Source organism: Hylobates moloch, unplaced genomic scaffold (genome assembly GCF_009828535.3).
Source record: "Hylobates moloch isolate HMO894 unplaced genomic scaffold, HMol_V3 SCAFFOLD_1, whole genome shotgun sequence".
Lineage (NCBI taxonomy): Eukaryota > Metazoa > Chordata > Mammalia > Primates > Hylobatidae > Hylobates > Hylobates moloch.
The window spans coordinates 111,162,452-111,189,130 of NW_026652276.1; the positions used below are offsets into that span (position 1 = coordinate 111,162,452).

At 44.2% G+C, this 26,679-nt stretch overlaps 1 protein-coding gene across 2 annotated transcripts in view; it reads left to right on the forward strand.

Moving 5' to 3' along the window:
* Positions 1 to 301: 301 nt before the first annotated feature.
* The window catches only part of LOC116812056 (putative postmeiotic segregation increased 2-like protein 1), a 39,570-nt gene continuing 13,192 nt past the window's right edge, over positions 302 to 26,679 (forward strand). The window contains exons 1-3 of one of the 2 annotated variants that reach the window (XM_058444455.1): positions 302 to 312; positions 14,087 to 14,246; positions 16,133 to 16,368. In XM_058444455.1, the coding sequence (XP_058300438.1) occupies positions 16,271 to 16,368 (98 nt within the window). In that variant the 5' untranslated portion in view covers positions 302 to 312; positions 14,087 to 14,246; positions 16,133 to 16,270. Of the gene's footprint in view, positions 313 to 14,030; positions 14,247 to 16,132; positions 16,369 to 26,679 lie in introns of those variants that run through there. The other variant, XM_058444451.1, reaches the window with a different exon arrangement.

Here is a 26,679-nt window from a genome sequence, read left to right on the forward strand (position 1 = left end):
AGAGTTCCAGGGTTTTAGCATTCTTACCCAAAGCAATGAATAAACAGACTCCTCCCAAAGTAAAGATGGAAATATGATTATTGACTCTCTTCATGTTAGATTTGCCCAGAAATTGAAATGTCGTTAGCAAACACAGATTTAAATTTTGTGCTCTAAATGAATTGGTAGATCTTTCGGTTTATTGTTTTGATTTCTCTACATTCTACCACAGGGAAATTATGCAAACTCTTGGAGTACATGAAAAGAATACTGATAATTATGGAATTTGCTGCTTAGCTTGAAGATAATTTCATGAAACTCTTCCGATCTTTGGTATGGTGGCCTGTGTGTGGTTGTATCACTGCTATTCTTAAGACCTGTGATCTGATGCATATTGTAAGTGTGTTTGAAACTCTGCAAAGCCAAGCTAATTATTCAATTTAGCACATAAAGTCAGCCCAGACAGTTTAGCCTATGGGGCTGGTTGCTTAACATATTTAAGTCATCCAATAGTCCAAGGCTGGGGGTCCCAACAGTCTGCTCCCAATCCCACTGGCAGGACGAAAGTGCCTGGAAAGCTTCATAAAATGGAAATCCCAGGGATCCACCCCCGATCTGTAGGATAAGCATCAGAACCCAGGGCATCTCTATTTAAATGAGCCCTTCAGGTGCCTCTCCTGCACAGCCAGGTGAAGAAAACACTTCTATGTTCATAACAGCACAGAATCCAGTAGAGACCAAGATAATTCATTCCTTTGTTTTGTCTGCATGATGCTCTACGTAACTGCTTTCATTTTATATTTTGTTTATTTTTTACAAAACCTGTTGGACTCTTTGGCTGCTGTAATGCCACAGAGCAACAGGCTCAGAGGCTTTGCTTCAATCTGGAAAAACGACCATGCTTAGGATCTGAGAGAATTGTATTTATCACAGAGTCTTAGAATGTGTCTGTTTCAGGCAGCCCATCTGCATTCCCTGTAGTAGTTTTCCCCGCTGAGGTTCAAAGTCATCTCTCTGTTACAAATAATAACCCTTCAATTTCATGAAGACAGTAAATCGCTCAGTGAGAGGCTAAACATCTCTTTTCACCTGACCACTCAGACAAAAACAAACAAACAAATAAACAAAAACTAATGGAGGGCAATGGAAAGTATACAGCCTTTTAACTAAAAGTAGAACTACCATTTGATCCAGCAATCCCACTACTGGGTATCTACCCAGAGAGAAAGAAGTCATTATACAAAAAAGATACTTGCACATGCATGTACATAGCAGCACAATTCGCAGTTGCAAAAATGTGGAACCAGCCCAAATGCCCATCAATCAACAAGTGGATAAAGAAACTGATACATACACACACACACATATACACACTCCATCATATACATATAGATACACATATGTATATGGATGGAATACTACTCAGCCATAAAAAGGAATGAATTAATGGCATTCACAGCAACCTGGATGAGGTTGGAGACCATTATTCTAAGTGAAGTAACTCAGGAATGGAAAACCAAACATCGTATGTTCTCACTCATAAGTGGGAGCTAAGCTATTAGGATGCAAAGGCATAAGAATGACACAATGGACTTTAGGGACTCTGGAGGAAAGGGTGGGAAGGGGATGAGGGAAAAAAGACTGCAAAGTCGGTGCAGTGTATACTGCTTGGGAGATGGGTGCATCAAAATCTCACAAATCACCACTAAAGAACTTACTCATGTAACCAAACACTACCTGTTTCTCAATAACTTATGGAAATAATTGTTTTTCTAAAAAAATAAAATATACAGGCTTTTAATCCTGCACTTACTAGCTGGTAGATACTGGGTCCAGGATTGAATCCCACTGAGCCTCAGTTTTCTCATCTCCAAAATGGGATTGAATGGCATTATTATAATAGATACCGTATTCGTCTGTTTTCACACTGCTACAAAGAACTACCTGAGACAGTGTAATTAATGAAGAAAAGAGATTTAACTGGCTCACAGTTCCACAGGCTGTACAGGAAGCATGGCTGGTAGGCCTCAGAAAACTCACAATCATGGCAGAAGGGTGAAGGGGAAGCAGGTCATGAAGAGTGGAGAGAGAGAGAGAGAGAGAAGAGGGAAGTACTATACACTTTAAAACAACTAGATTTTGGCCAGGCATGGTGGCTCATGCCTGTAATCACAGCACTTCGGGAGGCTGAGGCAGGTGGATCTCTTGAGGCCAAGAGTTCAAGACCAGCCTTGCTAACATAGTGAAACCCCATCTCTACTAAAAATATACAAATTAGCCAGGCATGGTGGTGTGCACCTGTAGTCACAGCTACTCAGGAGGCTGAGGGAGGAGAATTGCTTGAACCTGGAAGGCGGAGGCTGCAGTGAGCTGAGATCACGCTATTGCACTCCAGCCTGAGTGACAGAGCAATACTCCAACAAAAACAAAAAACAAAAACAGATTTTGAGAGAACTCTATCACGAGACAGCACTAGGGGGATGGTGCTACACCACTGGAAACCACCCCCGTGATCCAATCACCTCCCACTAGGCCCCACCTCCAACACTTGGGATCGCAATTCACCATGAGATTTGGATGAGGACACAGAGCCAAACCATGTCAGATACCTCCTTGCAGAATTATGAAAATTAGATAAGATAATCCACATAAAATATATGCACTAAACAGTCGCTATTATGATCATCAATATTGCTAAACAATGTTTTCCAGGACTCTGAACACTCTAAAGCTTTTATATTTCATGTGGCCTTATCTACATTTTCTTATGGCAAGTGTGAATATGCTTTCAGATATTATTTGGCCAGAGAAGAACTAAATAAACATATTACTTTGGTCTTTTAAAAATTATTTTTTGTTTTTATTTTTGCTTAAGATATTATTTTTAAGATTGGGGAGGTTGGCCGGGCACAGTGGCTCTCACCTATAATCCTAGCACTTTGGAGGCCAAGGTGGGCGGATCACGAGGTCAGGAGATGAGATCATCCTGGCCAACATGGTGAAACCCTGTCTCTACTAAAAATACAAAAAATTAGCTGGGTGTGGTGGCACATGCCTGTAATTCCAGCTACTTGGGAGGCCGAGGCAGGAGAATCGCTTGAACCTGGGAGGCGGAGGTTGCAGTGAGCCGAGATCTCGCCACTGCACTCCAGCCTGATGACAGACTGAGACTCCATCTCAAAAAAAAAAAAAAAAGACTGGGGAAGTCATACTTCCAAAATGCTTCTCTCTAGTAAGGCAACACCTGGAATACTGAGATTATTTCTAGACACCCCAGTTTACATATGTATGTATGTATGTATTTTTGAGACAACATCTCACTCTGTAGCCCAGACTGGAATGCAGTGGTGCAATCAAGACTAACTGCAGCCGTGACCTCCCAGGCTCAAAGGACCCTCCTGCCTCAGCCCCCAAGTAGCTGGGACTGCAGGGATATGTCACCATGCCCGGCTAAATTTTTGTATTTTTTGTAGTAATGGGATTTCTCCATGTTGCCCAGGCTGGTTGGCCGTGGGCTCAAGTGATCCACCTGCCTCAGCCTCCCAAAGTGTTGGGATTACAGACGTGAACCACTGTGTCTGGCCAACACCCTACTTTAAGAAGAATGCAGGGAACCTTGGGGAAATGACCAGGGAAGTTCTGGAAACCAAGACAATATCATATGAGAAATTATTTTAGAAACTGGGTGGCTCATGCCTATAATCCCAGAACTTTGGGAGACTGGGACAGAAGGATCATTTGAAGTCAAGAATTAGAGACCAGCCTGGACTGTTTCTACAAGAAAGTAAAAAAGATAAGAAAGAAACTGGCATTCTCAGCTAGGAAAAGAAAAGTCATAGGGGAGTGTAAGACGGTGGTCTTCAAGTATCTGAACAGCTGTTGCACAGATGTAGAATATGACTTACGGAGATGGCCTCAAGTAATACAATTAGAACGAGGGCACTCGAGATGAACTATAAGGTCTCCCAGCACTAATGGTCTAAGGTGATTGGAGTCCAGGAGTTTCCTTGAACTGAGCACTCTGCTTCTACTCAGGCTGAAAAGAAATGTGTGCTAATTTTTAAACAGTCATATTACAGCACTGTTCTTTCTGAACATTCAAATGTGGCTGGGACTCTTGCTGGAAATGGGTAGCCTGCAAATTAGAGATGAACCACTGTAATTCACATGAGAAAAACAACCCCAAAGACATAGACATATGAGCAGCGGCAGCTGGCTGTCTCAGTAAATTATTTAAAAGTGTCTAAAAAGCACCATTTTCAGGCCTCAGGCTTTGCACAGTCTGTTTAGAGCTTTTACCCTGAAGGTCATGATTATCAGCAAGATGCAGGGGAGGTCCACACATAAACAGCCCTGGCTGCTCAACAAACCCCTGGTCCACAAACTGACACGGCGAAATCCAGTCCAGAGCAGAGCAGGGATTTTCCTTAATCCAAAAAGCAGACAGGCTGGGCACAGTAGCTCATGCTGTAATCACAGCAAGATGGGAGGCTGAGGCAGGAGGATCCCGGGAGGCCAGGAGTTCAAGACTGGGCTGGGAGCCCAGGTTTGATTGGCATTTTGGCCACCACTGCCTAATAGCACTCCTTTAGACATTTGGCTGCCTCAGGAGGAGGAGAAGCAGGTTGGAGTTTCAGTACCATCTCTGCCACTTTTACCCAGACCAGTCTGGGCAACATAGTGAGACACCATCTCTAAAAAAAAAAAAAAAAATCAAAAAGCAGACAATTGTTTAACAAACAGCAAATAAACTTTTTATTAAACTTGATTTTCATGATGTATGATGCAGTAGATGGGGACTCTGACATCTCTAAATTTATTCCGCAGACATCAAACAACTTGTGTTTTGCTTGGTACTAATGCCACTGCACTAAAAAACAGCTTTTCTGAGAAAAGCAAAGTCTAACAAAATATTTTTTTTATCCCACACTCTAAAAATAAATGATGGGCTCATCTATTTACAAAGAATGTAAATGAATTTACAAATAAACATAAGACTCTGTGACTACCATTTCTTTTCTTTTCCTTTTTTCTTTGAGACGGAGTCTCACTCACTCTATTGCCCAGGCTGGAGTGCAGTGGCACAATCTTGGCTCACTGCAACCAATGCCTTCTGTGGTTCAAGCAATTCTCCTGCCTCAACTTCCCGAGTAGCTGGGATTACAGGTGCACGCCACCATGCCTAAGTTTTGTGTTTTTAGTACAGACGGGGTTTTTCCATGTTGGCCTGGCTGGTCTGGAACTCCTGACCTCAAATGATCCTGTGCCACTCGGACTCCCAAAGTACTGGCATTACAGACATAAGCCGCTGCACCTGCCCTCATTTAACCTATTTTCTAATCACACCATTCGCAGGAGTGCCATTTCTTGGGGGAAAATAGTGGGGTGCAGAGGAGTTACACTCCTTATCTGGATCATGCAATGAAAGTGGCAGAGATGGCACTGAAATTTCAACCTGCTTCTCCTCCTCCTGAGGCAGCCAAATGTTTAAAGAAGTGCTATTAGGCAGTGGTGGCCCAAATGCCAATCAAACCTGGGCTAACCCAAGGCAACAGAATAAACTTGAGGATAGTAGCACATTAAGAACCAGGCTGGGCATGGTGGCTCACACCTGTAATCTCAATGCTTTGGGAGGCTGAGGCTGGAGGTTCACTTGAGGCCAGGATATTGAGACCAGGTCTCATAATAAGGGCAACATAATAAGAACTGGTATCTACAAAAATAAAATGATTAGCCAGGCGTAATGTCACTCACCTGTAATCCCAGCCACTTGGGAAACTGAGGTGGGAGGATCCCTTGAGGCCAGGAATTGGAGGCTGCAGTGAGCTATGATTGTGCTGCTGCACTTCAGCCTGGGCAACAGAGTGAGATCTTGTTTCCATAAACAAGAAAAAAAGAGCCAAGATTAGATGGAATAGTACCAATACTGAAAATACAAAAATTAAAGTGTAAGCTATGATAAAGGCTGTTTGGGAAATCAGTGATGCTCCAGGTACTAATCAGAGCGCTAACCTTGGCATTTGCAGAGTTAACCTTGGTTTCCCAGTCTTGTGCATCACCTGGAAGGTCCACAGCAAGGTCATCAATTAGACCCCTACACAGAGGGGTAGCCCCATCAGTTTGCGCAACTCGAAGGAACATGATTGACGTAGACAGCAGTATGGGTAGTACCTTCGAGAGTCATATGGTACGGTAGCCCTGTAGGGGTGGTTGGCATATTAACAAATGCCGCAGCTAGTGAACAAGTCTAGCTCACTGCCTAGCATTTGTATCTTGATGTGGACTTGTTGCTTTCTCTATCCAATGTCAAATATGCCATGGCGCTTGCAATGGGTCAGGCATCTCATATCTTTTTTTCTTTTGAGATTGGATCTTGCTTCATCACCCAGGCAGGAGTGCAGTGCCGCGACCATGGCTCACTGTGTCCTTGACCTATTGGGCTCAAGTGATCCTCCCACCTCAGCCTCCCAGAGAGTAGCTGGGACTACAGGTGCACACCACCATGCCCAGTTAGTTTTTAAAATTTTTTGTAGAGATGAGGTTTGTTGCCTAGGCTGGTTTCAAACTACTGAACTCAAGCAATTCTTCCACTTCAGCCTCAAAAAGTGCTGAGATTACAGGCATGAGCCACCACGCTGGGCCCTCATGTCTTTTCAGGGAAAAAAGGGCCCCATTTACAATTGCAAATATGAATAATAGGAATAAAAAGAAAGTGAAGCATTAGATAAATCCAAGGATAAAATATCAAATTTGATAATTGCTTGAAGCCACCAAATACTCTATAAGGAATCAAGGGAAAGTAATTTCTGAAACTGTTCAATGAGTGTTTCGGCAAGAATTTATTTTAATTGCTTTATAAATTGCTTTAATCCTATATTTAGGGAATCACTAGGAGCCTAAAAGGGTCACTTAAAATTTTCACTTATGCTTAACTAAATTTTATGGAGAAAATTACATGTTTTAATAGTATTCACAGAATTGTGGACCTGAAAAGGTCTCAAAATTTGTCCTTCTAAAATAGCAAAGGTTTGTGACTCAGTATCACTTAATTTTCACAATAGCCCTGTGAAGGAATTATAATTATTCTCACATTACAGATGAGAGATCTGACCCTCAAAGAGTCTGAATTATTTGCCAAGTCAGCAATTTCATGGAAAGATCCTGCCGTCTTCATCTTTCCATTCCCAGGGTCTGGCAGAGGACAGACATTCCACATGTTACTCCAGGTGTTCTCAAAATCTGCTCTCTGGATGGGCATTGTGGTTCATGCCTATAATTTCAGGTCTTTGGGAGGCTAAGGCAGGAGGATTGCTTGAATGCAGGAGTTCGAGACCAGCCTGGGCAATGTAGCTAGACGTTATCGCTACCAAAAAAAAATTGTTTTTTAAATTGTTGTCTCCCAATTAGCAGCATCACCATCACCTGGGAACTTATTAGAAATGCAAATTCTCAGGCTCACTCCAGACCTCCTGACTCAGACATTCTGGGTACAAGAAGACGTATCTGTTTTTTTTTTTCTTTTTTTTTTTGAGACAGAGTCTCACTCTGTCACCCAGGGTGGAGTGCAGTGGCATAACCTCTGCTCACTGCAACCTCCACCTCCCAGGTTCAAGAGATTCTCCTGCCTCCCAAGTAGCTGCGATTACAGGTACCTGCCACCATGCCCAGCTAATTTTTGTATTTTTAATAGACACAGGGTTTCACCATGTTGGCCAGGCTGGTCTCGAACTCCTGACCGCAGGTGATGCGCCCACCACGGCCTCCCAAAGTGCTGGGATTATAGGCATGAGCCACCGTGGCAGGCTAGTTTTGAGAGTTCTTTTAACACTCTAGAGACAAGTAATCTGTCAGCGATGTGATTTGCAAATATTTTCTCCCAGTCTGTAGCTTGTCTTTTTATTTTCTTCATGGTGTTTTCGTAGAGCAAAACTTTTTTTTTGACGTTTGATGTTTTATATCATATCAATAACAACATACTGTACAAAATCTGCCTCCCAACTTGCCGGGCAGGCAGTGTGGTGGCCAAGAGCAGTGTAGAAAACCAGGTTTCTTGTCCCGTAAGAGGACAGAAAAGAGGGTTTTGAGGTTAAGGAAAAATAGAATCAAAACCCAACATGACGGAAGAGAAGCCCTGAATCTGCATCAGACGGAGGGGCCGTGGGCAATGCCGCAACTTGGCCACTGCTGCGGCACCAGTATGAGGATTCCTGTGATTCCTGGTGGGGGCAGGGGGATGGGGCTGGGGTCAGTTCACGAGTTTATTGATTGATTGATTGATGGAGACAGTGGAGTCTTGCTCCGTTGCCCAGGCTAGACTGCAGTGGTGTGATCTTGGCTCACTGCAACCTCTGTCTCCCAGGTTCAAGTGATTATCACGCCTCAGCCTCCAGAGTAGCTGGGATTACAGGGGCCCGCCACCACACCTAGCTAACTTTTGTATTTTTAGTACTGACAGGGTTTCACCATGTTGGCCAGACTGGTCTTGAACCCCTGACCTCAGGTGATCTGCCCACCTCGGCCTCTCAAAGTGCTGCGATTACAGGTGTGACCCACTGTAACTAGCCTCCAGATGTAAGTATTTCAAAATAGCTGAAGAGGGAATTTTGAATGTTCTCACCACAAAGAAAGGATAAATGTTTGAGATGATGGATATGCTAATTACCTTAATCTGATCATTATACAATATGTACATGTATCAAACCATCACACTGTACCCCATAAATACGTACAATTATCATGTGTCCATGAAAAATAAAACTTACAAAAACAAAAGAGGTTTGATGTCACATATCTTGAAAACCTTTCATCACTCCCAATTGATTGAGGAATTGTTTAGCATGGCATTCAGAACTCTGAGATTCTGGCTACATTCTCTATTTCCCGTCTTACCTCAAGGGAACCATCCCCAACCTTTTTGGCACAAGGGACAGGTTTTATGGAAGACAATTTTTCCACAAGAGGGAGTGGCAGGGGACGTGGTTTCAGGATGAAACTGTTTCACCTCAGATCACCAGGCATTAGATTCTCATAAGGAGTGCACAACCTAGATCTGTTGCATGCACAGTTCACAATAAGGTTCACGCTATTTTGAGAATCTAATGCTGCTGCTAATCTGGCAGGAGGTGGAGCTCCGGTGGGAATGCATTTCTGCCCACTGCTCACTCACCCGGTTCCTAACAGGCCACAGGCTGGGACCTGTGCCAAGGGATGCTAGAGATTATCTCACTCCCATTCTACAGGAAACTTATCATCCCCAATCATATTTATGCTGCCAATCTTTGTCTTACCATCCCTTCAATCTAGAATTCTTTGCAACCCCTTTCCTATCTATAAGACCCCAACTTATTTCCAAGCCCATTCTCAACGTCATCTTCCCATGAATTCAGTAAAAGCTAAGTATCTTTACCTAAACTTTAAATCAATTATTGGATTTCTTATATGTTTTATAACACATGAGCAACTAAACTGTTTCTAAGCTGAGCACTTACTATGTACTAGCCTTCATATATTGAGTCTTGAAACACATGCTATATATTAGGCTGTTCTTGCATTGCTATAAACAAATTTCTGAGACTGAGTAGTTTTATGAATAAAAGAGGTTTAACTGGCTCATGGTTCTGCAGACTGTACAGGAAGCACAATGCTAGCATCTGCTCAGCTTCTGGGGAGGCATCCAAAAGCTTTTACTCATGGCAGAAAGGGAGGTGGGGAGCAGACACATCACAGGGCAAAGACAGGAGCAAGAGAAAGGGGTGCTGGGAGAGGTGCCACACATTGTTAAATAACCAGATCTTGTAAGAACTCACTCATTATCACAATGGCAGCACCAGGGGATGGTGCTAAACCATTCATGAGAAATCCACTTCCATGATCCCATCACCTCCCACCAAGCTCCACTTCCAACACTGGGAAATGGGCAGGGACAAATACCCAAACCATGTCACCCTACTGCACAGACACTGCTATTATCTCTATTTTTACAGAGCAAGAAACTAAATTTAATTGGAAGGGCTTAGACTTTCCCCAGGTCACATAGCAAACAGGAAAGCTAGGAATCTAACCCAGATCAACTGACGCCAGAGCCTGTTTTTATTTAAAACGCTATTTGGTACACCCTCAAATGACAGAAGTTTCATTTAGCTTTAATGCTGAATATGTAGGCCGCAGTTGGTGATCAATAAATGTCTTGAAGGAGAGAGAGTAGAGTATCATCAGACTTCCCCAAAGTTCACCAAGGAAACCAGGGGACTCCTTTGTAATGTGGCTAAAGTAACTATCCAGTCAACATTGAATCAAATGTGAATTGAATTGAGTCACCCCAAGTAATAGAGCTAGATATGTCTCATGAATTGAAGTGGCAACAGGACAGACTAGGGAAGTAATTCAGTCAACTCAGAAGAAAAAAAAACTTACTACTGTCCCCATTGTAAAGATGGATAAACTGAGGCACCATGCAGTTTAACAATTCATGTTCACATAGTCAGGCTCCACAGCTCACTCTTAACCATCCTGTAATTCTGTCGACTCTATGCCCAGTCACTGAGGCACTTGCATGGCACATCCTGGCCCCTTAGAGCTCAGAACCTGGGTTTCATTTCCTGCTCTACAACTGTATAATTTAACAATGTTCCTCTGAATTTGTCGGGTTGTAACCCTATATATCTCAAATTACATTAATATTACTGAATCTTAAAGGGGGCTGTGATGCCTTTAGTCTGCAGAAATATTAACCTATAAACAAAGGACTATACGAGGTTAAGCAGTATTCAAATTTCTATGTGCTTTAAAACATTGAGGCAACGTACTGAGAAACACACCTAAAAAACTGCAAGCCATCTATTCTCAACAAAAATTTAGACACTGTTATCTCTTCAAAATAAGCTATCTAGTGGCATTTATGCATATACTTACATATATCAACAGTATTTTACATGCTCATAATCTTAAAAATAAAAAGTGTCAAAATTATAGGCATTACACATTTCTGTGGGCTTGAAAAAAAGATACAATACAGATAATTTCTTTAAAGTAGTCAATAAAACACAAACTTCTAGAGCAATCACTAACAAAAAAGTTCATACCAAAGGTTGTAATATTAGGAATAAAAGACGGCTCAACACTGCACGTTCTTAAAGGCTAAAGTTGATAAAGCCTCGTTTTTGGATGTGAATCTTGGCCTTAAAGAATTACACACATGATCCTCCCCTTCCTTTTCCTGTTGGCAAAGATGTAGTGACGCACCAGGTTTCCTCATGCAGATGACAATGCTCTTGAAAATAGTGGCAGAGAAATAAGATGAAGGGAAAATGGTTCACTTAATGACCTCCTAAATTGGAACTTATTACTCCCATGACTCTTGCATATCTCCAGAACAGTACCTAAGAGAGATGAAACGGCTGTTTGCTACCAATACTTTATCTGATGCTTCCTTTTTTGATTCCTTGAATAACTACTTACAATGCATTAACAGGATCATGAAAGCACAGCTATTCAAGGAACTAAATAAATAAGCAACCAATTTTTTTTCTCATCTCTAAAACAGCATGGACCGATTATTTTTAAAATACAACACACTGACAAGCAGTTCATAGAAGCAACAGCATAAGCAAATGAAGAGGAACAAGAAGATGAAAACAAGAAGAAAAAGCCAACTGGAAAAAAGGAAAAAGAACAGGTGAGGGAATCAGTCCTATTATGATACCTTTTCCCCCTCCCTGATTCACGAAATTTGAAAAAGTGCAAGACTATCACAAGAAAAAGCAACCAAAAAGATACACAAGTAGACCCCCCCTAAATTTTGTTGAGTGAGATAATGCTCCATCACTTGGCTCAAGTGCCAGCAGGAGGAGGGTGCCCTCCAGATTCTGCAGGAGAAGGGGCAGGAGGACCCCTTGCCCTGGCTGTGCCTCCACTGCATCCACTGAGGCCTGCGGTACAGCACCTGCAGCTTCCTCCACCCCAGACTGCAGCGGGCCCCACAAGGCTCCTGCTCCCCCTTCCCAGCCCCCAGACTTGCTGCTGCCACCACTAGGCACCGATGCCAATACAACCACCGCTGCCGTCACCCTCAATGCACTGGTCCATGCTGCAAAGCTCCTACCATTTGGCCACTGCCACAGCCCTTCCCTCACCCTGGCCACAGCTGGCCAAATCTTACCCCCCGCAGCGTGCTGCAGTCTCCACCACCACCACCAACTTCAGCAAGGCCAGCTGCAGTGTCACAAGTTCCAGCCTCCAGCATGTGGCAGGTCGCCATTCCTTCTGGCATGGAGCAGCTAAGTAGAAAAAGCCAGAAAAACCTAGAACAAGATGCAGGGAGTGGTAGCATTAGAGCGTCACCTTGTCATAATGGCCACTGGGTGGCAGGGGCGGTTTCGGCCAAGGCACTCACGCCCACCCTCCAAAGCGCAGCCTCTCCTCCTGGCCCAAGTTTGCCAGGAACTGGGGCTTGGGATGGGGACTGGAGACACCACAGTGCCCAGCTTCCCATTCCACAGGAACCGCTGGGCACTGGGGCTGCACTCCTCGCAGAGCAGGAATACCTACCACAAACTCAGGACCAGCCAGCCCCACCCAAGTGCCTGTTCCCTTCCTGACACCTCCACCCACAGGGCCCTGTCTCTCCACGGTGTCCCCACGCCTGGGGGTTCCGGTCGGTCTCCACGACACACAGCGAGAGGGCATGGGCTGGTAGCCAGGACAGGGTGGGGGCCCCCGCAGTTCTCAGGATTCCCGCGGAAATGCTGTGCACCCTCCCCACTCAAGTGCGAGCAGAGTCCGAGTCACCCTTTAGAGTCTGGAGTCTGGGGAGAGAAGGACAGCTCCTTCCTTGGAGACCACTGTAGCTGCCACCCCTGCCACCAGCAGCGCAGCCCCTGATAGTGCCCCTAATCCACCACCCCCCACTGGCAGTACAGCCCCCATAGCACCCTTAACCTGCCTCTCACTGCCAGCAGTGTAGCCCCTGGATACGGCTCTAAACATCCCCACCCAGAGTAGCACACGATAACGTTCCCAACCCACACCCAGCCGTGGGCAGCACAACCCTGGATATATCATCCCAAACCCACTCCCCACTGCAGGCAGTGATACCCCAAATATCGCACCCAACCTGCTCCCTGCTGTGGGCAGTGCAGCCCGATACACCCCCAACCAGCACCCCCGCCATAAGCAATCTGGCCCCCAATTTCGCCCCAACCAATCCTCTCACACTCACCCACACCACCGCGGGCAGTGTAGCCCCTTTAGCACCCCTAACCCGTCCCCTGCCACGGGCATTGCAGCCCGAGAGTGCCCCCAACCCGCTTCCCACTGTGGGCACTGCACCCACGGGTAGCATCCCTAACCAGCTCCCCCATCCCCCGCCATGGGCATTGCAGCCCCGGAGAGGGCCCCCAACCTGCTCCCCACCATGAGCACTGCACCCATGGATAGTGTTCCCAACCAGCTCCCCCAACCCCAGCCACGGGCATTGCAGCCCCGGACAGCGCTCCCCAACCTATTCCCTACTATGGGTACTGTGTCCCCAACCAGCTCCCCCAGTGCGGGGCAGTGCACCCACAGATAGTGTCGCCAACCAACCCCCCAACGATCCGGATAGCGCACCTACCCTGGACTCCGGCGTGCCGCAGACTCTGTGGAGGTTGGGCCACCAACCACAGCGAGGCGAGCCCAGCTTCCAGCCTCCACCATGCGGGAAGCAGCTACTCCTGGCTAGTCGGTCTCCGCTTCTTCGAAGCCAGCATGTAGCAGCTGCCCCCTCAGACGCAATAGAGCGTGGAATGGCACGCTGCTCCACGTAGCATACTTTATATTTGGAAAATATGCAAATGAGGTTCCTGGACTACATGTTCTGATTGGCTAAGAGAAAACCCTACGCCTGCTCTGATTGGACTTTATCATCATGTTCTGATTGGTTGTCATAAGATTTACTCTCATCCAATCAGAACATGACGATAAAGTCCAATCAGAGCAGGCCTAGAGTTTTTCCCTCATCCACTCAGAACAGAACAGGTAGTCTGAAATATGCTAAGCGGGGGAGCCCTGCTATTTCAGGCTTTTCTGCGTGTGTGCGCCGGGCTGTTGGGTGTTCGGCTTAGAGGAGGAGAAAGCGGAGCGGTTCTTGTGCAGCACGCTGGAAGCTGGAGGCTGGAGCGTGCAGCCTGCGGGAGCCGCGGCTCACTTCGCTATGGGTTTGTGGCGGCGACTGTGGGTTTGTGGCGGCGACTGAGACTGCATCGCAGCGAGAGTGGTAGAAAGGCCGCAAGGTAGGTGTACTATCTGGGGCTGCACTGCCGGTGGCGGGGGCTGGGTTGGGGCCATATCGGGGCGAACTGCCCACGGCAGGGGGGTGGTTGGGTGCCCTATCAGGGGTGTCACTACCCGTGGCCTGGAGTGGGTTTGGGGCGCTATCCGGGGCACAGTTGGGGCGCTAGTTGGGGTGCTATTCGGGGAGGCACTGCCTGTGGCGGAGGACTGGTTGGGTGTGCTCTGCAGGGCGTCACTTCCCGTGGTGCTGAGGGAGGGGTCCAGGCCTAGGCCGCTGGCCAGCGGGTCAGTCAGAGGTGGTGAGGGATGGCAGAGCCTTCTTGGAAGTTATCTTGGGGCCTGCTGTGGTTGAGATGTGTTTTTCTCGCTCATGAATGTAGGAACATTGGCTAAGAGGTGTTCGGAGTGAATTCTAGTTCTATCTGGGGCTGAGAAAGTTCCAGTAGTTCCGTGTGTCTTCTTTCAAGAAATGTTAGTTCAGAGCTTCTGTTCATTTTTCAGTCAGACTTTTTTTTTTGTTTTCTGGAGTTCTTTTGGTATTGAGTTGTTTGAGCCCCTGTATGTTCTGGTTTTGAATCCCTTGTGGGGTGGGGAGTTTGCAAATATTGTGTCCCATTCTGTGTGTTGTCTCCTTTCTTATTCTGTTTCTGTGCCAAAAGCTTTTTAGGATGACAGAATTCCGTTTATTTTTGCTTTGGTCACCTGTGCTTTTGAGGTCTTAACCCAAAAACTTTTGCCTAGACCGGGGTCCTGGAGTGTTTCCACAAGGTTTTATTCCAGTAGTTTCGTGGTTTCAGGTCTTCAGTGTAAGTGTTTAATCCATTTGATTTGATTTTAACGTATAGTGAGAGATAGGGGCCTAGTCTAATTCTTGGGCATGAAGTTAGTTTTTTCAGCACCGTTGGTGGAAAAGACTGCCGTTTCTCCATTGTTGGTATTTTCTGGGTGTCTTTGTCAAAGATGAGTTAGCTGTGAGTGTCTGTAGACTTGGGTTCTCTGTTCCCTTCCATTGATCTACGTGTCTGTTTCCAGGACATGGCCATGCAGATGAGGTTACTACAGCTTCCTAGTACATTTGGAAGTCAGGTAGTGTGGTAACTCCAGCTTTATCCTTTTAGCTCAGGATTGCCTTGACTATTCAAGATCTTTTGTGGCTCCATAGAAATTTTAGGATATTTTTTCTATTTCTGAAGGTCATTGGTATTCTGATAGGGATTGCATTGAATGTGTTCATTGCTTGGGCTACTGTCGTCATATTGACCGTCTTAATTCTTCCAGTCTGTAACCATGGAAGAGCTTTTTATTTTGTGTGTCTTTTTCCATTTCTTTCTTTGGTGTGTTACAGTTTTCTTTGCATACATGTTTCACATGTTTGACTAAACGGATTCTTAGGTGTTTTATATTGATTGCAGTTATTGTAAATGAGATTACATTCCTGATTTCTTTTTCGGATTATTTCCTCTTGGTGAATATAAATGCTACTGATTTTTGTATGTTGATATTTTGTGTCCTACAAATTTACAAAACTAATCACTTCTGCCTGTTTGTGGTGGATTCCTTAGGTTTATCTAAGTGTATGATTGTGTCATCTGTACAAGGCTAATTTGATGCCTGCCATTTCTATGTAGAAGCCTTGCCTTTCCCTTTCTCTTTCCTGCCTTTCCCTTTCTCTTTCCTGCCTTTCCCTTTCCTTTTCTCCTTTTTCCTTTTTCCCCTTTCGTTTATTCCCCTTTCCTTTCTTCCTCTTTCCTTTTATCTTTACATTCCTTTCCATTCTGTTCGTCTATCCATTCTTTTGCTGAATTGCTCTGGCCCTGAATTGCACTGGGGATTATGTTGAATGAGAGTGATGAAAGGGAAAATGATCCTGATCTGTCTTCTCCAGGACCTGAGTGTGCACTCACCAGGCGGCTGCAGCAGTGGAGCTCCATGCCTCCAAACATGCCATCCAGGAACATGGAGTCCTGACCCAGACAGCACAGAGAGAAGTTGGCACCTTTTACACGGATGTGGAGGTCTCCAGATGGCGTCAGGAGATGCTGCTCGAGTGGCCGGTGTTCCCGAATTCAGCAAGCCCAGAAAGGCGTCACACACCATAGACACCCAGCAGTCCTTCATCAGGTACTGGAATAGGGACCCTCAAGCCATGCCCCAGCCCTGCCACCTGTGGGTGTGGTCTGCACCCAGGAGTCCTGCTGATGCCACTTCGCTGGGCCTGCAGGAGCCTAGCAATGGGGGCCAGGTCCAGGCTGGTAGCTGGGGAGCCAGCCAGTGAGCCAGAAGCGGTGAGAGCGGTTAGAACCTTTTTTGAGGTCATCCTGGGGTTCCCTGGTTTGGATATTTTCCCATTCATGAGTGTAAGAGCATTGGCTAAGAGAGGTGTTCATAATGGTCCTTCCTGATTTCTAGTTTTAGCAGTGGCTAGGAGGGTTCCAGTGGTTCCATGTGCCTGCTGTGACTTTGTATCCGCCAGTGTCAAATGTCTGTTTGGCTCCGTTTGTTTTGGTATTTATTTTGTGGTACTGTCTGTTAATATTGATAAGCAAAATTGGCCTATAGTCATCAAATTGTCTTTAAATTGGATCATTTCCTTCATTTTGCTTTCTGTATGTACATTGTTGCTCTCTTCCATTTTTTTAGATTGCATACAGACCGTGGCAAATTTCCATTCCATCTTCATTTCTCGTATGTGCACGCTGGATGCACAGCCTAGAGTCCCACTTTCTCTGGTAGTCCCTTAGCAGCATTGCACAAGTGTTGGTTGTGAGATGTTCATTATTTCTTTATACAGGTATCATGCTTTCTGTGATGAATTGACTTGAGAATAGTTTACAAGTGTAGTTTTCAGTTTCCCAAATATATATGCTTTGGGGTGATGATTTTATTGCATTTTTCTAGGGTATAGGCTACCTTTCGATTGTTGAGGACAGCTTTTGGGACTCATTCAGAAATCCCAGAAATGAATGTCCTCTCTTTGTAGGGTTCTAACCATGCCCATTAGGTAAGGCTTACTGAGTTTTTTTTTCCTTTTCCTTTTTGTTGTTTGTTTTTGTATTTGTTTCAGGTGGAGTCTTGCTCTGTTGCCCAGGCTGGAGTGCAGTGGTGCAATTTCGGGTCTCTGCGACCTCTGCCTCCCAGGTTCAAGCGATTCTCCTGCCTCAACCTCCCAGAGTAGCTGGGACTACAGGCACGCACCACCACACCCAGCTAATTTTTGTAATTTTAGTAGAGACTGGGTTTCACCATGTTGGCCAGGCTAGTCTCAAACTCCTGACCTCTGGTGATCCACCCACCTCGGCCTCCCAAAGTGCTAGGATTGCAGGCATGAGCCGCCGCACCTGACCTTACTGAGTTTTGACTGCTTCATCAGTCCTTACTAAAGTCTTGGTCTGCTTAATGTATAAATATCCAACCAAGGTATATAATTTCTCTTCATGATTACAGACTTACCAGTTTTTCTTATTTTTTACCAGTTTCCTTTATAAGCTTCACTATTGCCATATTTGTTAATATGTTTTATGTTCATGGAGGTTCAACACTAGTTTACATATATTAACAGCATTAGATATTAAACTTTTTGTATTGGCGAGTACAACTTGTTTATATATGTGGTAAACAACATTATGTTTTGAGGTATGTACACATTTTGAAAAGCCTAAATCAAGCTATTTTATGTTTTAGCTTACTTCATGTACTTTTTTGTTTTACGTGTGGTGAGGACATGGAAAGTCTATTCTGGGAGATTTTTAGGTATACAATTCAGTTATTAATGCTAGCCCTGATGCTGCGAGTAGCTTTCTTGAACTCTCCTGTCAAGCTGGAATTTTATACACTTTGCCTGACATCTTCCCAATCCCCCCACCAGCCAGCCTTTGGTAACTACCATTTTATTTTTTGCTTCTTGGAGGTAGGTTTTTTTAGATGCCACACATAAGTGAAATCATGTGGTATTGGTTTTACTGTGCCTGGTTCATTTCACTTAACCTTATGATTTCCAGGTTCATCTGGGTTGTCACAAATGATCGAATTTTATTATGGCACAGCAGTGTTTCATCCTGTGTATGTACCACCTTTTGTCTATCGTGACCCATCACCAGCATTTGGAGTGAATGCTGTAATGAATATGAGAGTGCAGATGTTTCTTTAACATACTGAGTTCATTTCTTTTAGATAGGTAACCAGTAGTGGGATTGCTAGATCGTATGGATCCACTTTTAGTTTTGGAGGAACATTCGTCCTGTATTCCATAGTGGCTAGACCGATTTATATTCCCGCCAACAGTGTTCAAGGGTTCCCTTTTTTTTCACATCCTCGTCAACACTCGTTATCATTTGTCTTTCTTATAGCAGCCATTCTGATGTGTGAGGTGATACCTGATTGTGGTTGTGATTCACTTTTCCTTAGTGATTAGTGAGTTGATCTTCTTTTTTCATACATCTGTTAGCCATTAGCATGTTTTCTTTTGAAAAATGTCTGTTCAGTTTCTTTGCCCATGTTTATCAATCTGCTTATTTATTTTCTTACTAATGAGGTTTACATATACGTGTGTATGTGTGCATCTAAATATATACACACACACACAGATATATCTCATGTATGTATATGGTATTAACCCTCTACTAGATGTATGGTTTGCAACTGTTGTCTCCCATTGTATAGGTTTTCTATCCAATCTGTTGATTGTTTCCTTGGCTGTCGCTCAGGAGCTATTTTGTTGGATGCAATTCCATTTGTGTATTTCTGCTTTTGTTGCCTATGCTTTGAGGGTCATGTCCAAAAAATTATTGGCCAGCTCAATGTCATGGAGCTTTTCTCCTATAGCTTCTTCTAGTACTACAGTTTCAAGTCTGTCTTTGAAGTTTTCAATTCATTATTTTAATATGGTGTGAGAGGAGCTTCTGATTTTACTCTCCTGCATGTGGATATATCCAGTTTTCCCAGTGTCATCTGTGGAAGAGAGTGTGATTTCTGTATTGTGTGTTCTCGAAATCTTTGTTGAAAATAGACAGACTCCTGGATGGGTGCAGTGGCTCATTCCTATAATCCAAGCACTTTGAGGGGCCGAGGTGGGTGGATCACCTGTGCCCAGGAGTTCAAGACCAGCCTGGGCAACATGACAAAACCCCATTTCTACAAAAAAAAAAAAAAAAAAAAATTAGCTGGGTATGGTGGCATATGCCTGTAGTCTCAACTACTCAGGAGTGATTCCCCCACCTCAGCCTGGGAGCCACAGGTTGCAGTGAGATGAGATTGTACCATGCACTTCCACCTGGGTGAAAGAGCCAGAGACCCCTGTCTCAAAAAAGAAAGAAAAAAGATAGACTTCGTTGATTTTTTCCTAGGTTAAGTTGGATTTTGCTTTTATAATTGTCTTCAACTTTCTTACTGTTCTTTTCAATTCTTTATCTAGCTTCTGGGGTCAAATACTTAACTCATTTTGTTGTCAGAAACATAGAAACTATGGATAACTTTCAGATAGTGTTTAAGTTGTATTACACTAGTTTTGATTTTGTGTTTAATATTTTTGTATTTGTATTATCTGTCATCTATTACGTTTTGAATTCGGTTTGTGATTTGTGTCTGTAAGCTACTCCTTGTTTGAGCTTTGTTTTCTCAGGTTTTCCAACCTGTGTTTATAAAATTCCTATTAGTAAGGGTTAATTTCTAATTGCCAGGTGATCAGATAATATCGTTTCAATAACTATGATTGTGACTGAGTATACAATTTATTTTTTTCAGGGTACATAGGATAATTTGATACACTTTTATAATTTGTAAACATCATATCAGAGTACCTGGAATATCCATCCCCTTAAAAAAATTGTCATTTCCTTATACTAGCATAATGTCCTTTTTATGCTAGCATAATTCTACCTATTTTGTAATGTACAATAGATTATTTTAAATCATAGTCATCCTATGGAGCTATCTAACACTAGGCCTCACCTCTTCTATCAAATAGTGTATTTGTAGCCATTAGTCAACTTCTCTTTATCTCCCCTCCTGCTTCTCATCCCAGCCTCTCGTAACCACCAATCTACCCTCTATCTTCTGGAGACCCATTTTTGTTGCACCCACGTGTGAGTGAGAACATTTACTGTGTCTTTCTGCATGTGGCTTACTTCATTAAACATTCTGTGTTTGATGGAATAGACCACCCATTCTATCCCAATAGACCTAATGGATAGACCTCCCATTTTATCCATGTGGCTGCAAATGACAGGATTTTATTCTTTTCTATGGCTGCACAATATTCTTACTGTGTACCATGTTTCCTTTATCCATTAATTCCTAAAATGAGCATTTAGGTTGTTTGCATATTTTGGCTGCAGTGATTAGTACTGCAACAAACATGGGAGTGCAGATATCTTAGAGGTATTGATTTCCTTACTTTTGGATACATACTCCATAGTGGAATTGGTGGATCAGGTGGCTAATTCTACTCTCAGTGTACTGAGTGATATGGTTTAGATTTGTGTCCCACCCAAACCTCATGTTAAGTTGGTGGAGGGGCCTGGTAGGAGGTGACTGGATCATGGGGGGCAGATTTTTCCCTTGCTGTTCTCATGACAGTGAATGCATTCTCCTGAGATCTGATTGTTTTAAAAGTGTTTGGCATTTTTTTCTTAGCTCTCTTTATCTCCTGCTCTGCCATGGTAAGATGTGCTTGCTTCTCCTTTGCTTTCTGCCATTATTGTAAGTTTCCAGAGGCCCCCGCAAGCCTTGCTTTCTGTATGGCCTGCAAAACTGTGAATCAGCTAAACCTCTTTTCTTTCTAAATTACCCAGTCTCAGGTAGTTCTTTATAGCAGTATGTATAAAGTATAATACAGAAAACTGGTACCAGAAGAATGGGGCATTGCTATAAAGATACTTGGAAACATGGAAGTGACTTTGGAACTGAATATTGGGCAGAGGTTGGAACGGTTTGGAGGGCTCAGAAGAAAGGAGGACGTGGGAAAGTTTGGAACTTCCTAGAGACTTGAATGGTTTTGAGCAAAATGCTGATAGTGATCTGAACAAGGAAGTCCAGGCTGAGATGGTCTCAAATGGAGAGGAGGAACTCATTGGGAACTAGAGTAAAGTCACACTTGCTGTGTTTTAGCAAAGAGACTGGTGGTATTTTACTCATGCCCTAGAGATCTGTGAAACTTTGAACTTAAAAGAGATCCTTTAGGATATCTTGCAGAAGAAATATTTAAGCAGCAGGGCATTCAAGATGTGACCTGGCTGTTTCTAAAAGTGTACACTCATTTGTGGGAACAAGTAGATTATCTGAAACGAACTTTTATTTAAAAGGGAAGCAGAGCATAAAGCTTTGGAAAATGTACAGCCTGATCATGCAGAAGAAAGTAAAAACCCATTTTCCAGGGAGAAATGCAAGCTGGCTGCAGAAATTTGCATAAGAGGAGCTGAATGTTAACAGCCAAGACAATGGGGAAGCACCTCCAAGGTGTTTCACAGATGTTTATGGCAGCTCATCCCATCATAGGCCTGGAGACCTAGGAGGGAAAAATGGTTTCATGGGCCAGGCCCAGGGCCCTGCTGCTCTGAACAGCCTTGGGATATGGTGCTCTGCATCCCACCTGCTCCAGCTCCAGCCACGGCTAAAATGGGCCAAGATCAGCTTGGGCCATTGCTTCAGACAGTGCAGGCTCTAAGCCTTGGTGGCTTCCAAGTGGTGTTAGGTCTGCAGGTGCGTAGAAGACAAGAGTTGAGGTTTGCGAACTTCCACCTAGATTTCAGAGGATGTTTGGAAACGTCTGGCTGTTCACACAGAAGTCTGCTGCAGGGGCAGAGGCCTCTACTAGGACCATGCAGAGGGGAAATGTGGGGTTGGAGCCCCCGCAGAGTCCCCACTGAGGTACTGCCTAATGGAACTGCGAGAAGAGGGTCACCATCCTCCAGACCCCAGAAAGGTAGATCTACTGACAGCTTTCACTGTGGACCTGTATAAGCCACAAGCACTCAATGGCATCCCATCAATGCAGCCAAGGAGGCTATTGCCTGCAGAGCCACAGGGGCAGAGCTGCCCAAGGCCTTGGGAGCCCAAGATTTAATGACTGACCTACTGAATTGCAGACTTGCACAGGGCCTGTATCACCTTTGTTTTGGCCAATGCCTGTATCCCCATTGCATCCTGGAAGGAAGTAACTGACTTGTTTTTGATTTTACATGCCCATAGGCAGAAGAGAGTAAACCTTGTCTCAGATGAGACTTTGTGTACTTTTGAGTAAATGCTAAAACAAATTAAGACTTGGGGACTGTTGAGAAGGGATAATTGTAGTTTGCAATGTGAGAAGGACATGAGATTTGGCAGGGGCCAGGGTGGAATTACGTGGTTTGGATTTGTGTCCCTGCCTCAAATCTTACATCAAATTGGAGGGAGGAGCCTGATGAGAGGTGATTGGATAATGGGGGCGGATTTTCCCTTGCTGTCTTTGTGATAGTGAATGAGTTCTCATGAGATGTGATGGTTTAAAAGTATGTGGCGCTTCCGCCTTCACTCTTTTCCTTTCCTGCTCCCCCATGGTAAGATGTGCTTTCTTCCCCTTCATCTTCCACCATAATTGTAAGTTACCTGAAGCCTCCCAGCCGTGCTTTCTGTACAGCCTGTGGAACTGTGGGTCAATTACGTCTCTTTTCTTTTTAAATTACCCAGTCTCAGTTAGTTCTTTATAGCAGTGTGAGAACAGACTAATACATTGAGGCACCTCCATCCTGTTTTCCATAGTAGCTATTACATTTTACAGTTTCACTCACAGTGTACAAAGGGTAGTTTTTTTCCCACATCCTGGCTAGCGTCTGTTATTTTCAGTATCTGTTGATAAAGGCAGTTGTAAGGGGTAAGATGATACATCATTATGGTTTTGATTCGCAATACTGTGATTAGTGATGCTGAACGTTATTTAATATGCTAGTTGGCCATTTATCTGTCGTCTTTTCAGAAATATCTATTCAGGTCTTCTTATTTTTAAATAAGATTATTTGGGTTTGGTATTGAGTGGTTTGAGCTCCTTATCTATTCTGGCTTTGTATCCCTTGTCAGGTGAGTAGTTTACAAATTTTGTATCCCATTCTGTGGGTTTTCTTTTATATTGTATCTTGTGCTGTGCAAAGAGCTTTTTGGCTTGATGGAATCCCATTTGTTTATTTTTGCTTTGGTTGACTGTGCTTTGAGGTCTCAAGTCAAAAACCTTTGCCCAGACCAGTGTTCTGAAGTGTTTCCTCAATGTTTTATGCTAGTAGTTTCATAGTTTCTAGTCTTCAATGTATTAAATAAGTGTTTAATCCATGTGATTTGATTTTCATGTGTGGTGAGAGAGAGGTTTTCTGTTCCTACATTAATTTGCTGAGGATAATGGCTTCCAGCTCCATCCATTCCCTGCAAACAACATGAGCTCATTCCTTTTTATGGCTGCATAGTATTCCATGGTGTATATGTATCACATTTTCTTTATCCAGTCTATCATTGATGGGCCTTTGGGTTGATTCCATCTTCTCTATTGTGAATAGTGCTGCAGTGAACATGTGCATGCGTGTATCTTTGTAACTGAATGATTTGTATTCCTTTGGGTTTATTATTATATACCCAGTAATGGAATTGCTGCATCAAATAGTATTTCTGTGGACAGTTTTAATTTTAATTGCCAACACAAACTCAGAAAACCCAGCTTATTCTTCAAATGTTTGTTAATTACCTTTTGCTCCAGGCATGGTGTCCAATGGGGGGGCCACAGAAATGGGCAAGAAATTCTACTCATCCTGGAGGTAACCAGCTATGGGGTGAGATCAATATGTACAGGTGTAACTGAATTCGACCTCGTGGCTATGACTGAGGACTTTGCAAGTCTCCAAGGGAGCATGATGAGGGAGTGATTTCTTCCTTGAAAGGATGTAGGAAAAAGTTACGGAGAAGATGAGGTGACTCCAGGCAGATGGTGGGGCCACGGTTCTCAGGTGGGGAATAGCTAGGCTGGTTGCAGCCACAGTGTTCATAGATCTGTTTTATTCTTGCTGCAGGGAGGAGCGTTAGTTCCTTCAAATGGAGGTGGAGGTTGGTCTCACTCACTTTGTTCACCCAGCAAGGATATCGGACTGAACACCCCCCAATCCCTCCCGGAGCTCAGAGAAAACCAGGGAAGAAGGGGGAGACATGAAGCTGGGAAGGACGGAATCCTGTGTGATTTTTTTCACTTCTGTATGTCCAGGAGGCCACATGATGTCTAATAGATAGTTGGCACACAATTAACGTAGGTAGACTTAGTTAACCAATACTCTTTATTTATTTTGAAACAGGGCTTCAGTCTGTGACCCAGGCTAGAGTGCAGTGGTATGATCTCAGCTCACTGCAACCTCTACGTCAAGCTCAGGTGGTCCTACCACCTCAGCCTCCTGAGTAGCTGGAACTACTGGCGCCTGCCACCTAGCCAGGCTAATTTTTCTATTTTTAGTAGAGACAAGATTTCTCCATGTTGCCCAAGCTGATCTCGAATTCTTGGCCTCAAGTGATCTGCCCGCCTCTGCCTCCCAAAGTGCTGGGATTACAGGCGTGAGCCACACCAACCAATACCATTTAAAGGAGCCTTTGGTTATACAAAAGAAAATCTATATGAAAGAGGCAGGAATAGGGAGCATAAATTTCTCTTTATTGGTTAAAGGCATTTTCTTTGGTTAAGGAATTCTGGCGTATTATTTTTTTCCCTTTTTTTTTTTTTTTTTTTTTAAGGAGTCAGGGTCTTCTTGCTCAGTGGCCCAGGCTGGAGTGCAGTGGTACAATCATAGCTCACTGCAGCCTCCAACTCCTGGGCTCAAGTGATCCTCCTGCCCTAGCCTCCTGAGTAGCTAGGACTACAGGCATGTGCCACCACAGTGAGCTAATTTTTATTTTATTTTTGTAGAGATGGGGTCTCGCTAATAAATTCCCCAGGCTGGTCTCAAACCCCTGGCCCCAAGCTATCCTTCTGTCTCGTCCTCCCAAAGCACTGAGATTACAAACGTGAGCCACCACACCTGTCCAAAATTATATATGTTTAGTGTTAAGACATTTGAAGATTTCACTTGGCAGGCTCAGAGTTTTTTACATGTTGTTGAGGCAGCTGCAGATAGTATTAGTAGGTGTTGGCTCTAAGGAGAATGAAGCTTTCACAAAATAACATTCAGCTGAAACCAAGGAGAAATAAAGCTTTTAAGGGAATTTCTGGGGTGATGATTGGCCATTAAATTTTAGGAACAGCAATTTCTGCTGTTTCTTTTGAAGTTGTTTCCTGCCCTGTGCTATCATTTCCTTTTGTCCCACAACCCAGACTTCTCTGCTGAAATCACTTGTGGGTTGGTGGTGCTATGGAGTTGAAGGAGAGGCACCTGTGTTCACATTTGGTGTGAAATCATGAGAAAGATACAGCATTTTCAGATGGCCAGCAATGTGTTGGGGACTTGGTAGTCAGAACCATCTAGCACACTCTGGGGGAAGGTGGGGGGAACACCAGATTCACCGTGAAGAAGTGGGATAGAGGCTTCAATTATATGATTTGGTTAATACAGGAAGGTATGACCTCAGCAGGCTGGAGAAATGAGACACTCGGGTTGCCAGCTGTGCTCCCTGCAGAATGTCTCCTAACTCAGATTGTTGTTGGCAGCCTGGGCCCCTTTTCAGTGGTCTGAAAGTCTACACACCTGTCCTGCTTCTTACCAGATTCACACCAGCTTTGCAGCTTAAATATTCCACCTGTCACTCGTGAGTGCCAACTGTCTCTTTCTTGCCTGCTCAGGGAAATCAGCCCAGATCCCCTGCTGCGGCCACCATATGGAAAGACTGTCCTCAGTTTTTGGCCCAGGTGAGGATGCACTAATCTGTGTCTCCATCCCCAATCCATAGGATCCCCAAGGAGTTTAATCCACTGCACCCAACCCTTGCATCCCAGGAAGAAGGCAACGTCTCTGAAAATTCCATGCATTGTTCCTTGTTTCCAAGTCTCTTAAAAGGCCCCAGATCCCCTGCATTCAGCTAAATCTCTCCTCCATCAGAAGATTTGTTCCCCATGGCCTGTAATCCCAGCACTTTGGGAGGATGAGAGGGGGAGATCACCTGAGGTCAGAAGTTTGAGAACAGCCTGGCCAACATGGCAAAACCCCTTCTCTATTAAAAATACAAAAAAAATTAGCTGAGCATGGTGGCACATGCTTGTAATCCTTGCTACTCAGGAGGCTGAGGCAGGAGAATCGCTTGAACTTAGGAGGTGGAGGTTGCAGTGAGCCGAGAGTGCACCATTGCACTCCAGCCTGGGCCACAGAGTGAGACTCTGTCTCAAAAAAAAAAAAAAAAAAAAAAATGTGTTCCCAATAGAAGGAGCAAATTACTTTGAAAAAGATGCCCCAACATAGAGCACAGCAGTTTGAAAAGGGATGTTCACTCATTTATTCACTCAACACT